At 43.5% G+C, this 17,491-nt stretch overlaps 1 protein-coding gene across 2 annotated transcripts in view; it reads right to left on the bottom strand.

Moving 5' to 3' along the window:
- The window catches only part of LOC147626877 (mitochondrial import inner membrane translocase subunit TIM44-2-like), a 50,949-nt gene extending 37,164 nt beyond the window's left edge, over positions 1-13,785 (bottom strand). The window contains exons 1-5 of one of the 2 annotated variants that reach the window (XM_086815403.1): positions 13,584-13,785; positions 6,084-6,193; positions 5,937-5,999; positions 5,629-5,692; positions 5,482-5,547 (exon numbers count right to left, since the gene is read on the bottom strand). In XM_086815403.1, the coding sequence (XP_086671529.1) occupies positions 5,482-5,547; positions 5,629-5,692; positions 5,937-5,999; positions 6,084-6,193; positions 13,584-13,667 (387 nt within the window). In that variant the 5' untranslated portion in view covers positions 13,668-13,785. The remainder of the gene's footprint in view (positions 1-5,481; positions 5,548-5,628; positions 5,693-5,936; positions 6,000-6,083; positions 6,194-13,583) is intronic. The other variant, XM_086815402.1, reaches the window with a different exon arrangement.
- Between the last annotated feature and the right edge of the window lie 3,706 nt (positions 13,786-17,491).

Here is a 17,491-nt window from a genome sequence, read left to right as displayed (position 1 = left end):
ACACCTTGGATGAGAGGTGGACTCAAGTAACAAGATAAAACAATCACTCACAGGCATAGATAGCCTAGTATTCCATAAGCATTTCTGCTACACATAGTTTATAGGCATTTCGGCCATCAATAGTTTGTAGGCATTTTGGCCACCAACTCACACTACCCTCTCAAGTGTCCATGTTCCCTTTCATCTTCTCTCTATTGTTCCACCCATACATGGTAGAAACAATCTTCAAGAGAGCACGTAGGACAAGAGAACACTACACAGAGTATGTTGTGCTTGACACTACCATCTGAAGTTCCCATGTTCCCTTCCATCTGCTCTCTATTGTTCCACCCACGCATGGTAGAAACAATCTTCAAGAGAGCACGTAGGATAAGAGAACAGTACACAAGGTATGTAAACCATGAGTTCCATAAGTCCAGCGCTTCCCAAATAAAGGGAGCCAAAAAGAATAATCCATCCCAGTAAAAGGAGCCATAAACATGATCCATAAACCTGTGGATGGATCCAAATCCCTAGAAAAGAAGTCCAAGAATCCATAGACATGTATACCATAATCCTTGTATACCATAACTCTTACCAAATACTCCGTGCTAACTACACACCTTGGTGTAGAGGTGGACTTTACCCATAAAAGCATCATATCCATGAGATAATAAGGACAGCCTGAAACGGTGGTAGAGGCTAGTGTGCAACAAGAGAGCCTCCATTAATGAAGAGAGATGGCAACTCTTAAATTTTAGGAGTGTGGTCCTTTGTATTCCAAGATAATTTCCCATTCCCAAAGCTTGTACTTTCCAAATATCTCGCCGTCCTAGCGTCCTGGAGTCCACCAGACCCCTTTCATACTGGGAAATGTCTAGACTAGTGACACCCTTCCATCTTGAACTCTACTCTATAAATTTTCACGACGTATTAGTCTTCATGATATGAGACAGAGACTAATTCTGTGTGAAAGATCTTGATGCATACTTATCTCTAGACTTATGTGGGATATTTTTTGGTGATATGGGACACTAGAATTTATTACAAGTAGAATTTCTTGATGGAATGTCTATTTGTCATATTTAGAGAAGATACTAGAATTTGTATTTTGCAAGACTTTGATCTCCTTTGCTCGAAATAAGCACACGCAATGGAGGTCAGTTGCTTATCCAAGCAGGAGGGATGTTACATAATGTCCACCCTTTGGATAAACGAGGACACCCGTGATGCTAGTGTGCCATGCTAAGTGAATTGGTATCGTAGGTGACCCCACATTAAATACTAGTTACTTAGTGTTATTGATATAGCTTGTGACCACGTTTAACAAGTGTATGTTATCGGAGTGTAACAAGTAGTGCCATGCTTGACGACTATTATGTGTTGTCGAAGTGAAACAAGTGGACTACGCTAGACAACTACACGGTCCAAGTGTAACTATGTAATAAGTGGTTAATGTAAATGACACGCCATGCTAGATGATGTGTATAGTGATACGCTCATCGAAGTGTAACAAGTGGTGAGTGCATTGTATTTGTGCTTATCCACGTTTCATATTGGGATTAATTATTGTGATAATAATTAATTGGAACAACTAATGTGTTTACGTTTGTGAGATAGGTGATGAGCAGTGCGTGTGTAGCACATAGCGGATCTTGTTTATGACATCTCGGATTATTATTTTATATGGGTTACTTTAATTAGCCATGTGCCAAATGTTATTTATGTGCACTTGTGTGTAGCGTTGCTATTTTACTAGAACACGTATTAGAGAAATTTTAATTATTTTACACATAGTATGTGAACAAGCCTTAGTGCTTGAATTATTTTTGTAAAAGTGGAAGAGCAAAGCCCTAATTTTTACGCACAACTATTATTACTTCAGACTATATTTTGAATACGATTCTCAAAAATACTCATGTTGTGAAACTAAGAGTTGCACGCATGAGGAAAGAGATTACACCCAATCTTGTGTCAATGGTAATGTTTACTCTATTTCATGCTTTTATGTTATACTTTAGTCTTGTCAATTTGATTTAAACCCATGCTTTGTTCTTTTAACGTATATGTGAGCTTGATTAATACTTAAAAGAGGTACTAGAGATATCGTGACAAGTGGGGAGGTGGCAGAAATTCGCAAGTACACACCGATCCGGCTAGAGAAAATTTCACAAGCGCGCACAGGTCTGTCCACAACAGCTCAAGGACGGGCAGATCCACGCAATCTAGCACGCAAGTCTGTCCAAGAGAGACCAGCTCTGATACCAAATGTTGGACAGCCATAGAGAGAGAGAGAGAGAGAGAGAGAGAGAGAGAGAGAGAGGGGGTTGGGGTTAGGGTTTTAGCTCTCAACCAAAACAAAGATGGAGGTAGACAAAGTACACAAAAGGTGAATGAGTGAGATTCAATGGAGGTGACGGAGTCAACCATCCACATATATCCAACCAAAACCAAGATGGAGGTAGACAAAGTACACAAAAGGTGAGTGAGATTCCGTAGAGGTGATGGAATCAACCATCCACATATATCCATCCATCATAATAATATGAAAGTACAAAGCAATAGATAGAGTATCCTTTCACACTAGATATCCAATGGGAAAAACCACATGGAAAAAAGTGCCCTTGGTTAGGTCCTATTCACACGTAGCACTATCATAAGTGTGCATTTGCTTTCAAAATAAGCATGTATCTTCCCATATCAAGCTCAGGGACCTTGTTTAAGGACATACAATGCCTTTTTCAATCTACATACTTTTCATTCTTGACCCTTTGCCTCAAACCCAATGGGCTTACATACATACCGTTCTTCCTGCAAGTGCCCATCAAGGAAAGCCGTCTTAATATCCAACTGATGTATTTTCCAACCATAATGGGCAGCCAATGCACTGATTTAGCTTGCTGAATTGCTGTCCTCTCTTCTTCCATTGCATCATCAATGTCTGTGTGATCAATGGGTGGAACATCTCACATAGCTGATTGCTGATTTGCAGCAATTGGGGGCTGATTTTCAGCAACTAGGGGCTGATTTCCAGCCAGGGGCTGAGTGTCCAAATGCCCAACACCTGGTATGTGTCCCGTACAAGGGGAGAAGAGTATCACACTCGTATAAGCTCGGGGGAAAAAACCTCTCCTAAAGAGAGTAAAAAGTGTCCCAACACATCCTAGTGATCACACACCACTCCCCATATAACATAGATGTCAACATCCGATACCACCAGAGCACACCCCACATAAAAACCCCATTAAGCATTTGATCACAGGTTCCCCCTCAACAAACAGGTTGAGCGACGTGTGGAAGCTCGAGTATGACTGAGGCAAAGAGTTAAGTGTCGTGGACACTAGCAGGCTGTCTTGAATCACTTCATTAATGTTTAACAACTGCTCATGAAGATCTTGGATCTTCGTCAAGTGATCCGACAAGCTGTGCCCCTCATTCATATGCATACCATCAAGTAGTCTTTCCAAATACATAACCCTGGCCTCATTCCTCCCATGGTACATAGCCTCTAGAGTATCCCAAGCATGCTTTGGCATATTGCAAAATCAGATATGAGGCATAATTGACCTCTTGGCCGACAAAGCAATTAAGAAAATGGCATGTGCATCTCTTGCATCCCATCTTCTTTTCTCCTGTGAGGGGCGCAACAAATTCGGCTTGGGCTTGCTAACGACCTAGCCCATCACCTCTTTTGGCGTACCAAGCACAATGTCTGCAAGACAGATATCATCCCTACTCACAAAACCCCATAGGTCCTTGGCCACAAGCAAGTTTTTATCATAAACCTCCACAAGGAGTAATTACTCCCGTCAAGCTTGTCTTCTTGCCTCTAGGTAACCCTAATGTTCAACAAAAATACACAAAACACAGCAAGAACACAGAGTAGGGAGCAATAGAGAGCTCGAAAGTGTGGATATACTAGAATGAAGTGATAAGATGTGTACAACCACAAGTACCCAAGTAAAAACCGAAATGTAAAAGTAAAGGTGTCAGGACACACAAAATGTCCACAAGGAAAAAACCTTCATAATGTGTGGAGGGAAAAAGTGCCCCTCATAAGCCCCCATGAACAAGGTCACTACCACATACGTATAATCCTACAATTCCTAACGTCAACTCCATAGGCCTATCATGCCTCTCATAAGCCCCCATGAACAAGGTCACTACCACATACGTATAATCCTACAATTCCTAACGTCAACTCCATAGGTCTATCATGCCTCCTCCGACCCACTTTTGCCACCCTCTGTACCAATAAATAATGTCACTAAAGCCATACACAAATTGTACCATGGGAAGGCCAAGGACCATGAGGACTTACTAGCTGAGCATATCGCCCACCTATGACGCTCTGACCCCTTTCCTAGCTGATATGTTTAACACAACCCTTTGCCAAGGTTTTCCACCCTCATGGTCTAGTAACACACCGTTGTGCCAATCCAAAAGGCCAAGGACCCATTAGATCCAAATAACTATCGCACCATCATGATCAACCACACATTGGCCAAACTTTAAGGGTCAATGATGGAGTTCAAGGTCAACTCATTTGCAGAGAAACATGGGCACACAGCTAGGAGACAAGCAAGTTTCCGGAGGACTTATTCCACCTTGGATCATATTTTTACATTGAGAGGAGGCCCGATCAAAGGGGTAGAAGGTGTATTGCTGCTTTGTGGACTTCCACGAAGCCTTTCATATTATACCACCAGCGTGACTTCTTAGACGCCTTAAGGAGTTGTCCCATCAGTGGAGATGATGTGGAAAGCCATGGCATTGTATGAGTCAATGATAGATGAGATCTCTGACTTCATTGACAGACTTGGTGGGCCGGTCTCCACACTATGTGATACATTGAAACATTTTGCTTTATGCTGACGATATAGTGGGCTATAGACACACTTGATGTCATTACAGGGGATTGGGTAGACATTGTCTCAGCTATGCACCCAGTGGCCTAAGCTCGGCTGATGAGAGGGTATGCGGCTCTGGCTTAATTGGAGCAACAACGCTTCTAAGCTCACTGTCAAGAACCTAGCACTAACGGGTGGCTTTTTGACACAGTCAAGGCACATGTTGTTGATGTATGGGAGTGTGTTTAAAATCAGGCCTAGGCAGGGGATTGGGTAGACATTGTCTCAGCTTATTGTCTCGCCTTTTATAAATTTATGGACCCTACTTCATTATGCACCCGGCAGCCTAAGCTCAGCTGATGAGAGGGTATGTGGCTTTGGCTAGATTGGAGCAACAACACTTCTAAGCTCACAGTCAAGAGCCTAGCACTAAGGGGTAGCTTTTTGACCTAGATTGGAGCAACAACACTTCTAAGCTCACTGTCAAGAGCCTAGCACTAAGGGGTAGCTTTTTGACACACTCAAGGCACATGTTGTTGATACATGGGAGTGTGTTTAAAATCAGGGCTAGGGTTATCTGCCTCCACACAAGGTATATGTATGTACACATACTTGGGAAAAAACAAAACTCAACTTCTGTCACCTCACATACCTGTGCAGTAGCCTCTGAAACTTTCTCCTTTGCTACATTGACTTTTTCCTTTACGACAGCTGAAACCTGCATAAGGCATGTATAGCAAATATAAGTCACTTGTTCCAGTAGTTTGTCCAAGAACAGCATCTGGCAAAGGAGCCTTACTTGTCTAGCCCTTGCTTCAGCCCCCTCAACATGTTTGTAAATCTGCTCAGTTGTCTCCTTTGTTCTGCATGCACAATCGTCTCATTACTCAACTGAAAAAAACATAAAGCCTTAAGCTGGTTACACAACATTCCCTGCCCGTGCTGTCAGATGGAGAGTTGAAGATAGGTAGCCTGGATGACCCTCCTGTTGATGGGAAGAAGTTGTGTGACAAGTCAAATTGACACGACTAGGCCCGTTACAAATATATAAGTTCTAGAGGACTAGCATTGATACCCAAGAACTGGACTTTACAAACTCAACGTTACCTATGCTTCAAATCCCCTGCTTTTTCTTTAAGCTGTTCTATTGACTTTTGCAACTCTGGATTGCTGCATATGACAAACACATTAAAAAATTGCCACCTCTGCCATTTCAAGCACATCAGAAATGAACACCGAACAAGAGACTCTTACTTATCCAGTTCTCCTTTAAAACGCTTTGAGAACTCCTTGAACACACCCATGTGACGCACACACGGAGTGTTGAGTCTGTAAAGAGCGGCGTCATATCTGTCTACCTGCAACTGGAAACCCGACCCATGACAGCTGTAAATGATGCAAGTTTGGGAAACTTAAGTTGCAAACATGCTGCTAAGATACAACATTAACATCAAGTAATTGGCTAGTTTTTCATAAGCAGGGGCTAGAGATTACGCACAAAAGAAGAATCACTAAAGACTCAAACATTCCACTATATAAAATACGTACATTGATCTAGATGTAAAATTACTAGTCTTTCTGTCATATGCACGTGTCAAGATATCCCAAGGAAGTGTATGATAGGATAGGGCAAATAGGTTTTGGTAGGCCATTGTGAGCCCTCACAAAAAGGACATGATCAATGAGTGACTGACTATAGGTTAGAATTTGAACAGGGTAGATGTTAGGTGCACGCCTATGCGGGGTTAACAAGCAATGGCCAGAGGCACACGCCTATGATAGTGAACAAGACTGGAACCAAAATTTGCAAGTCAAGTCGGCATGCCCACTAGTCTTATGTGAAAGTGCACGATGCCCGCAACAAGAGGGGTGATAGTGTAACGGCGCGGGCACCCAAGTGGAAACACCAATCCTAGTTTGAATACACTTGCAAATCAATGAGAAATTTTACACTGAATGAAAGCTATCCTCTCTCAACACATCATTGTGGCCCTGCCTTGTAACACCTTGGCTCCACCTCTTCTTATAGAAGGCGGCAAGTATAACAGATACAGTTCAGCACCAAGCAGCAGGTACAGCGCACAGCAGGTACGGGTGCAGTACAGTACCTGGCTGAAGTGCAGTCGGTATGGTACAGTACATACAACAGGTACAGCACATCAACCGGTAGGAAATTCAGCACGTGCAGCAGGTACGATACTGGCAAGAGCAGCAGGTATAGTACGGGCAGGTGCGGCATGTACAACACAAGCAGGTGTTGCAAGTACAGCAACCGTCGCTTAGAAATCAAACAAGCAGATTTTTTTTTTTTTTTTTGAGTTTGTTGTGACCGGATTAAGCAGAGCAGGGCCGGCGAGCTCCCCGAACCTGAATCGCTTCCTTCCTCCTTCGCTGCGCCCCTCTTCCCTCCTTCACTGCGCCCCTCTTCCTCCATCGCTGCCTGACTCGTTCCCTTCCTATCGCTCGTTCCCTTCCTCTCTGCCTTCGCTTCCTTCCCTCATCGCTGCCCCCTCCTTCCTCCTCATTTCCTTCCTATCGCTTCCTTCTTCCATCGCTGCGCCCCTCTCCTCCATTGCCGCGCCCCTCTTCCTCCATCGCTGCCTGCTGCTTCGCCCCCCTTCCTCCTACGCCTCCCCTCCTTGCCTTTGCCCGCCCATTTCGCCTCTAATCGCCTCCCCTCCGCCTCTTCCCTCAGCGCAGCGCTGCTGTGCTGCCCCTCCCCCGCCCCTCTTCGCCTCTGTGTCCAGCCTCTCCCCCTTTCTTCCCTTTTTTGCTGTTCATTTTTCCTCCCTCCTTTCCTTTCCTCCGCCTCGTCGCCTTCCTCTTCCCCTTGGTTCGGATTGCTTATCATCCGGGTTCAAGTCGGCCTTTTTCTTCGATTAGCGTCATGTCTAATCATTCTCCCTCGGCCGGCCGAACCATTGTTTTCTCCGAAGCCGAGCTCGTGGTCCTCTACGCCGAAACAGAGAAAGACTCCAAAACGACCCTCATTGCCAGAATCTTTGGATCTCACCCGTCCCGTCTCCAGGCTCGGGATTGGGTCCTGGTGGCTCTGCCCTCCGACCTCGCTCTACACTTTCGAGATGTCAAGTTGGTTGGAAGAGGTTTCTTCCAAGTGGATTTTGACTCTAAGGACGCAACCTCAGAGGTTTTGAAGGGCAGCCCTTTGCCATTGGGCCCGAGGAAGATATTCTTTCTTCCCTACTCCAGCTATTTTGACCCTGTTGAGGAAGACCGGAACCGTTTCCCAATTACTCTCAGATTTTCAGGTCTTCCGCGTGCATATTGGCCTATGTTAGAGGCCATCGGGTCTGCCTTTGGGCTTGTTCTTCAAGTGCCCCCCCTTCACGCCTTGCCGACATCTTCTACCCAGGTGGTCACTGCCTCGGCGGATGCTGTCCCCAGGGTCATGGTTCTTGCCCGTGACATTGAGCTCTTTGAGGACTATGTTTTGCTTCCGGGCCCTTGTGGCCCTTTGAAGCAACGTATGGAGATTGCACGTAAACCCAATCAGTGCCGGGTTTGTCACCAACAGGGTCACTTTGCTCGAGATTGTCCTCGGGCTCGAGGTCGCAGGAGGCCCCATAAGCGTGCCTCTCAGGTGCCACCTCCCTTGGTTCCTTCCCGCCCTTCAGTCCGCTAGGTGTGGCGTGTTCTCTCACGCCCGCCCCCTTGGTGCGATTGATGGGAAGGCTTCCTCAGATCACGTGCAGATAGATGATGTTTCTGGTTAGAGGGATGTGTCAGCTGATGCATCTTTGCAGAGAGATGATATTTCAGATCAGGATGATCTTGTGGAGGGGGTGATATGCAGGATGTTCAGCACAATGGGGATCATGTATTGCAGGATTTTCAGCATGATGCCATTGCCCTTGATGCCCCGCAGGGCGAACAGGTTTCTCGTACATATGCAGGCACGGTGCAGGACCTCAGACAGGGGCTTGTCAGTGGACTTTGCCCTGTGGATTTTCCCGTCCTCCAACATTGAGAGGCGTCCTCACGCTGCCCATCGTCTTCTTAGATCGGGGGTCAAACCCTCTTCTCTACCATGAGAATTGTCTTGTGAGGATTATGCTGTTGATCCCTCATATTGTGTACTAATTACTACTTAAGTACTTAACTTATCAACAAGAGACTTCAGGAGAACACTTGAGAGAAGATTGAATTGAATTCATTAAACTGAGTACAATAATAGGTCTCTTATATAGGAGATGAAGAGACACATTTGAAGAGACATGTCCTTTGACGAAAGGACATGACCTTAGACCAAAGGATACAACTTTAGGCTAAGGGATGTGTCTATTCGATGTAGAGGCACAACCATTCATCAAGGGATACAACCATTCGTCGAAGGGATGTGGCTATTCGATGAAGAGGTACATCCTTTGGCGAAGAGTCACAACCAGTCGAGGGTAGGGGTTCCCTTGGTTGGTTACTCTTTGCATCTGCAACAAGAATCAGCAATGAAGAGAGGATCTGATACATACATACGTCACAATCGTGACATTCCCTCCCATTTAAAATAAAACCCATGTGTCAAATGATAGACATCCGTTTGTCAAAGGACTCCTGAAGAAGATTAGGGTACTGCTGTATGTCTTCATCTGTTTGCCAAGTGGAATCTTCAAGAGTTGTTGACACCGAAGAGGTATTGTTCAAATATTCATATGCAGCGACTGAAGTCATGCTGCAAGAGTCCGCAGTATCCGTTGTACCATTCAAGGTAAGGTCTTGAGTCTTCAGAGTTGACTTAAGGTTCTCATTCACCACTGCTTTTGGGTTGTCACACACGAACCATAATTTCTTAAATCTTCAGCTTTTTCAGCGGGTATTAAGGCTTCCGAAGTAGAAGGACATGGCTCGCGAGGGAAAACTTGTCCATCATCGCGGCATTCACGACCGAGTGCTCGACTAGGGTCGGAAGTTTGTTCCACTAGAGAAGTCCACTTTGAAGAGGTTAAGTGCTCTTCAAGGGGAGACCTTCTCAAAACTTCATGTTGCTGCTTGTGTTGCTGATGTTGATTCAAAGAAAAAGGTGGTTGTGAACGGTAAGAATGTCGATGTCAAGTGTTGTTGCTCAAACGAAGATAATGTGTGTCTGGTTGTCTCCGAAGAACCATGCTTCGGGTGAATTTGTTTTTTTTTTTAATGCCAACTTCAAGGCTTCTTCACACATGCGCGTGCGTGAGAAGCGGGTGGGGAGGATTTATTTTGTTTGTGTTTTGAGCGTGACTGCCCGTATGCATACTGGAGGACTTTTTTTTATTATTATTAAAGTGACGTGTTGCTTTTTTTTTTTACATAGGACTGGACCCATTTGTTTAAGCAGCGTACAAATTATTATTTTTTTGTAGTGCTGTTTGGAAAGGGCTGATACCACTGTGAGGATTATGTTGTTAATCCCTCATATTGTGCACTAATTACTACTTAAGTACTTAACTTATCAACAAGAGACTTCAGGAGAACACTTGAGAGAAGATTGAATTGAATTCATTAAACTAAGTACAATAGGTCTCTTATATAGGAGATGAGACACATTTGAAGAGGCATGTCCTTTGACGAAAGGACATGACCTTAGACGAAAGGATACAACTTTAGGCTAAGGGATGTGTCTATTCGATGTAGAGGCACAACCACTCATCAAGAGATACAACCATTCGTCGAAGGGATGTGGCTATTCGATGAAGAGGTACATCCTTTGGCAAAGAGTCGCAACCAGTCGAGGGTAGGGGTTCCCTTGGTTGGTTACACTTTGCATCTACAACAAGAATCAGCAATGAAGAGAGGATCTGATACATACATACGTCACAATCGTGACATGTCACATGGAATGTTCAGGGCCTTGGAGGGCTTCCCACCCGTGGTAGGAAGCGCCTTCTGAAGGACCAACTTCACCCTGCTTTTACAGGAGGGTCTATGGATGTGCTTTTGTTGCAGAAACACAAATTGGATAGATCTCAGTGTGGCAAAACTGGTAAGATGCTTTTTGGCCACACCTTCTTGTCCTCGACAGTTAGGACTAGAGGGGGTGTTTGTATTTCAGTGGCAGCATCTATTATACCTCATGTTATTGGGCACGGTGTTATCATCCCTGCTAGAGCGCAGTGGATCTTGATCATGCATGAGGGTCAGAAATTGGGAATCTTGAATATCTATGCACCTAACGTGAGAGATGAAAGGGTGGCCTTTTGGGACACCATTACAAATGTCATTCCCCAAGTTGATCATTGGATAGTGGGAGGGGATTTTAATATGGTTGAGCAACCTTCTGACAAGAAGGGTGGACGCGAAGGGAGTTTACACCCTTTCGAGCGAGCCTCATGGGAGAGGTTCATGCTTTCCTTTTTTGGCAGGGATTGCTGGACTGAGGATGACTTCCAGAGAAGGCCAAATTCCTTATCTTTCTCTTGGCATAACCACAGGAGCGGGGATGAGAGCATCTTTGCACGTCTGGACAGATTTTATGTGGATGATTGGTCCTTGGACAGAGGAGGCACCATTGCTATTATGCCTGGCACCACCAAATCCGATCATTGCCCCGTCGTTTTGTGTCCTGACTCTCTTTATCTAGATGCTGACATTTCCCTTGAGATCAGAGAGATATGGAGATCTTGTGACGATCCTGATCCTGAAAATAACTTAAACTCCAGCAGAGACCGACCGAAGTTCACCCACAGTGTATACGCCCCTACCGCTTTATGTCAATCCCACAAGCCTCTTCCGTCATAATATTGCGCTAGCTCTTGAGAGGACCAGCCATCATTATCATAGCATTGCCTTGTCTCTAAGAAGCAGGAGGCTCTAGACAAGGAGAGAGCTATTAGGCGTAGGATTGCTGCTCTTAAGAGGGAACATGAAAAGCATCCACATGCGACTTGGATTACATACCTCATGACCACAGTTAGAGCAGAGCTACAGTTGGCCAAGGACAGGAGGGCTGAGTTCGCCTTTCATGCGAACGAGGCCTTTTGGACTCAGATGGGTGGCAGATGCAACAAAGAGTTTTTTTCAGCACACAGGCCTTCCCATAGCAGGGACTCTGTGAGGTACTTGCAGGATTCACAAGGTGAGGTTCAAATTGAGCCTGATAAGGAGAGGGATATTGCTTCAGAATTTTATCGCTCTTTGTTGACAACAAAGGTGCCCTCCCCTCAGAGAGATGTGGCACGGCAGAAAGTTTGGGAGGGATTAAGAGGGATGCTATCATTTCTCTTGGTTCTATTATTTGGTTGACACAGTCTGGGCCACACTGAATACTCATGTATATGACATTGGTATTAAGAGCAGTAGTTTCTAAGGTCAAAAGTCAATATTAGTAAAGGATATTATGGTCTATTCAACCCTCCACATCAGGTAGAGAAACTCATGGATAGCTAGTGAAAGGAGGATCTTGTTTTCACTCAAATCTAGGCAAAGGATGCTCTTTTTATGGTGCTCAAATCTAAGGAGATTATGAGAGAAGATTAGTTCTTAATTATCCTTTTATCCATTGTACTCATGCCTATTTAAAGGCTTTAATCTAATGCAAGAGTACACTCTCATAATCTCATTCTCTACTCTTATGTTATCATTATGTTGATCATTTGCCTAATCACTTTTGATTAATTTGTAATGCAAGTCATCATGTTTATGCCATGTCTCTAATTACTCCATTCAAGCCACCATGATTCCAACAAAATCCAAGATCAATGAAGTGAAGGTGAAAGTAGTTTTATAAGAGACAGTAGTTTTATAAGAGATTATGTTAGAAATGATAGAAGGGACTTCAAATGAGTACATAACCTTTCAAATGGAGCTAAGTGCTATGTTAGAAATGTTAGAAGGGAGTTCGAATGAGTACGCTAAGCAGATAAAAAGGTGTTCAAAAAACAACCTTGCTTTGCAAGGCATCACAAGGCAAAGATTTAGCCGTAACTCTCTTGAAGCCATATATTGTCCTCGATATTGCTGAACCAAAGGCAGAGCAAGAAGCCTATCAACACCCACCCAGGTCCATAGAACAAGTTTTTGCGTGATGATATGATTTGGCATTAAACGCCAAACAATCTTCAATCCATATAACAGGTATGCTAGCTTCTCGAGCAGTCAAAACAGGACTTTCTTCCAAGCCATGAGTGTGTACAAAGGAAGAACTGACCTTTTAAGCCAAACACGAAGTTGGCAGATACTAGTGGTTTGATGATAAAAGAAAGTTGCAAGGAGACTTCGAGAAAGGAGCATCTACATGCATCTTATCTCTGAAAAAGGCAATGCATTTTGCAAACATGGCTTGGCACCCATGAGACTTAGCACCATTCCGACTGCTTCTAAAGAGACAATCATAATGACTGCGGCATACATGAGGGATACATGTACACCAAGGAGCTTCTGGGTACAACATAGGGATGCACTTGCCCACAACATCAGCAAACAGCACAATCACTGGTATCAGTTCCGTAACAGTGCTTTTGCAACAAAGTAACAAAGTAGAAAAACTGCAGTTTTGGGTGAAGAAGATGCATGACTTTGGCTATGGATAAGGGCAGCAAGAAAACAATTTTTTGTTAGGGTATTATTTATAGCTGTTGAGTTAGGGTATCAGAAAACATCCTACCTCGTAGCTAAGAATCCATAGTTCTAATTTCTGTTGACCTAACTCCATATCCGCGATGAAAACAAGAAAACCACGCTCTGGCTATGGAGTTAGGGCAGCAGAAAACAGTTTTAAAAAAGCAGAGCGTGCATACATTTAAGAGAAAGGAACGGTGGACTCGCCTGTGTCTGGGGGCGATGGTGGAGAAGCCGAAGCTGGGGGGAGAAGCGAGAGCCCGCGCGAACAAGACGAGCAGGCGTGCTCATTGGCACCGCCCTTCAGAACCCTGCCTTGAACCCCGTCAAAAGTTGTGAGCTTTTGTACTCTTCAACGTCGTGAAGAAACGTTGTGAGAGAGGGCAAGCTTGGGGAATGTGGATTTTTTTCAATTGTCGATTGTGTATGTTGGTGTGCCTTGATAAACCCATCTAGTTAAGCTTTTGCACATATACCCCCATATTATGCCCTTCACACATACACTCACCTCATCCTTCTCTCTATCAAAGCTCTGGCTTCAAGCTACTTGGGGATATTGATTCTAATGCTTAACTATGTTTTGTTGAACTAATGGGGTGCTATGTCTATGAAGATCTTCAATATGTTGCCGTCGTATTGGCAGGGTGATTATGTTATCTATATAGCTAGCTTATCTAGTTTCTTTCAGTCAACACATCTAGCTCTTAGTTACCCCTTTGAGGTGGCCTAAAAAGAGAAAGAAGCAAAAGCTAGAGCTAAAGCAGCCAAAAACAATGAGGAGTTAACACCTAATTTACGGCCTATTCCAAAGCACTATAAATCTTTTATAACTGGGGACTGTAAGTTAGTGTTTGATAATGCCACATGAAAACTGACAAGTGAGGCAGAAGGAGTCTATGATGGTCCAGCTACTACAGAAGGAAGTAGACTTGGTTAAACCTAGGAAAGACCGTATGCTAGTATTTATGGCAAAAGGCCTCACTCCGAGTTAGGAAGCTGAATTCATTAACCTTGCTTTACTTACCCCATGATATGAAGAGAGTAGCCACGGAGGTTGTGTAACACCCAATCCCCATGGTACCAAATGCTAAACATGTCTATCACAGTAGTGACCTTATCCAATGAATTCAAAGTATGCTAAAATTGTTAAAGAAGAGATAGACAAGCTCATCGAATGTGGATTTATCTATGAGATTGAACATTCGGACTAGGTATCACCCATTGTGGTTGTGCTTAAAAATAATGGAAAATTACAAGTATGTGTCGATCTTAAGAAGGTCAATGCAATAACAAGACGAGATAATTATTCATTGTTGTATTCAGAACATGTACTTGAGCGCGTAGCTAGCAAGGAAGCATATAACTTCTTAGATAGGTATTTAGGATATAACTAAATTTTCATTGCTCCAAAGGATCAAGCTAAAATTGCTTTTGTTGCAAAACACAGAGTTTACACTTATAGATTTATGCCATTTGGCTTGACAAATTCACCAGCCAACAACTTATGAACATTTCCTTTAAAGATTTTCTATGGACGTTTCTTAAAACTTTCTTAGATGATTTATGCATTCATTTGTCATGGAAGGAGCATTTATCTTGCTTACAAAAGATATTTGAACGTTGTAGACTTTATCGCATATCTCTAAACCAGTTCAAATGCTAATTCTAGATTGAACACAGAATCATCTTAGGACATATCCAAAAATTGGATTTCCACATATGAGAGTAAAATCAAATTTATCTTGGAATTATCTCCACCAACAAACTGCAAGGGAGTCCAAATGTTTATGGGACATGTAGGCTACTACATGCGATTTATCTTCTATGCCGAGATTACACGTGTGGAGTGGGAAAATCATTAACTTTCTAGCTAATGGTTTTCCAGAGGGAAAGAAGCTAAGGCAAGATCTAGTATAAAGAGGTTGCTAAAAAAAGAAGAACCTTAGCAATTGCTTTGTTGGAACTCTTTATAGAAGAGGTAAGGATGACATATTGAGATGTTGCCCAAGGGAGGATGACACATCATTAAACAAGCACACCATATTGAGACGTTGCCCTTATAAGAGGTAGCTGGTGGACACTTTTCAAGAGATATTACTACAAGAAAAATACTCCAATTTGGGGTACGGTGTGGACCACGGGTTGGATGACCTGATGAATTTAAATGGTAAGTAACTAGCCAATTCTTGAAGTATTGTCTTGAAATACGGTGTCAATGGAAAAATGATATTTATATTAAAAGAATGAAGCATGAGAGGGTCGAGCAGACGCTTAGCTCGGATATTACTAAGATGCGTGTAAGTCCGTGTGAGAAGGCATGAGGTCCGGAGGAAGCCCAACGAGGTCCCAACTGGGTCAAGGAGACACTTAGCTAGGATACTACCAAGACGCCTGTAAGTCCATGTGAGAAGGCATGAGGTCTGGAGAAAGCCCAACGAGGTCTCGACCGAGGGTCAAGGAGACGCTTAGCTAGGATACTATCAAGTTGCTTATAAGACACAGTGAGAAGGCATGAGGACCGGAGGAACCCCAGCGAGGTCCCAAACGATATTAATATTGAAAAAACGAGATATGAGGGCCAGAGGAAGAGTCTTTCCTCGAGGATACTACCAAGTCTCTTGTAAGACCCAGTGAGTGTTGAAATTTGAGCATAATGATGAGCTATGGTGGATCAAACACTAGAATCAACATCATTAACAAAGTGATTAGCAAATAATTAAGACGTAATTAGTGGGTAATTAGCAAATAGATTAATGTAGGCATGGATACTCAAAAACCAGCAAATTCTCATTAGGGCTATGCCTCAATTTATAGAGTTTACATCAAGCATCTAATCCCACTGATTTCTCCATGATTCACTCCACCTCTTTTCCTTGATTCTCTCCACCTCTTTACTTTTCCCAGAATATCTCCACACTTCCTAAATCTTCTCATGCTACCCTTTATTCTCTCCCAGTAGATTCTTCTCACCTTTTCACAGGTTCTTTCACATTTACTCATTCTCTTTTACAGCCTCTAACCAAGGGCCTGTTCCCGCACACACCCTATTCACTTGTATTTTCAACACCTCCCCTCAAGTGAATAATTCTAGCACACCTGGACCCTATACCAAGTTTCCCTCTTACTTGATAGCCCGCGACCAGTGCCTCAAGTCCCTAACCTCCATAGTCCTTGACACACTCTCTCTCTATGTGTCCAAGGCTACTATAAGTGCCCGCGACCTTGACTAAAGTGCTCACACATACATCTACCACGTGGCCTACATCATCGGTGGCTCAGAGGTGGTTTTACTTTGTTGGGGCAGGTTACATTGGGTTGTGGGGTCTCTCTCTCAGAAAAGATGATCCGACTCCACTTCCTTTGGAGCCTCCATGAAGTTTGCCGATGTCGTTCCTTCTCCACTGGGTTTGCTGTAGCAGTCTCTCGCCACGTGTCATGGCTTTCCACATTTGTGGAAAGTGAAGGTCCTTCCTTCTTCTCTGCCTCTTCCTCATCCTCGTCCTCATCCTCGAGAGAATCCTCCTCGGGTGAAGAATGCTTTTTCCTCTCCTACTGTTGAGTCGAGTCCTTTCTTCTCTTTGCCTCTGCTCTCTTGCTCTAGTAGAGTTGCTTCTATCTCTTGTAGCTTCAATTCAGGTACATTCTTTAGTGTTGCTACAATGTTTTCATAATCACCTTTGTCCACACTCTTCAGAAGCACTGCTAGTGCCTCATCATCTTCGACCTTTTTGCCAATAGCTGCCACAGCTGTTGCTTAATGCTTTTATATTTGTTCAAGTGTGTGATTAAAGGTTCACTTTCCTTCATGTCCAATTTGTAGAATTACATTGACAGATTTATCTTTGAATTTTTTGCTTGTGTACCAAATAATTTATTGAGTTCATCCCATGCATCTTTTGCCCATTGTATCCTTGTGATGTGATGAATGATTTCATCATTTAAACTGAGTGCAATAAGTCCCAATGCTTTTTCATTCTTGCTCTTCCACTCATTTTTCCCTCTCTCTGGGCATTCATCTCTCCCTTCAACTAATCCCCACATATTTTTCCTCATCAGCAAATACATGGTTTTTGTCTGCCATGTATAAAACTGTTTCCCATTAAATTTGGCTATTT

Source organism: Cibotium barometz, chromosome 21 (assembly GCF_041138505.1).
Source record: "Cibotium barometz isolate CiBa-2024 chromosome 21, ASM4113850v1, whole genome shotgun sequence".
Taxonomy (NCBI): Eukaryota; Viridiplantae; Streptophyta; class Polypodiopsida; order Cyatheales; family Cibotiaceae; genus Cibotium; species Cibotium barometz.
Note: the sequence above shows the minus strand (reverse complement) of the source record. Positions and strands in the feature narration are given on the sequence as shown.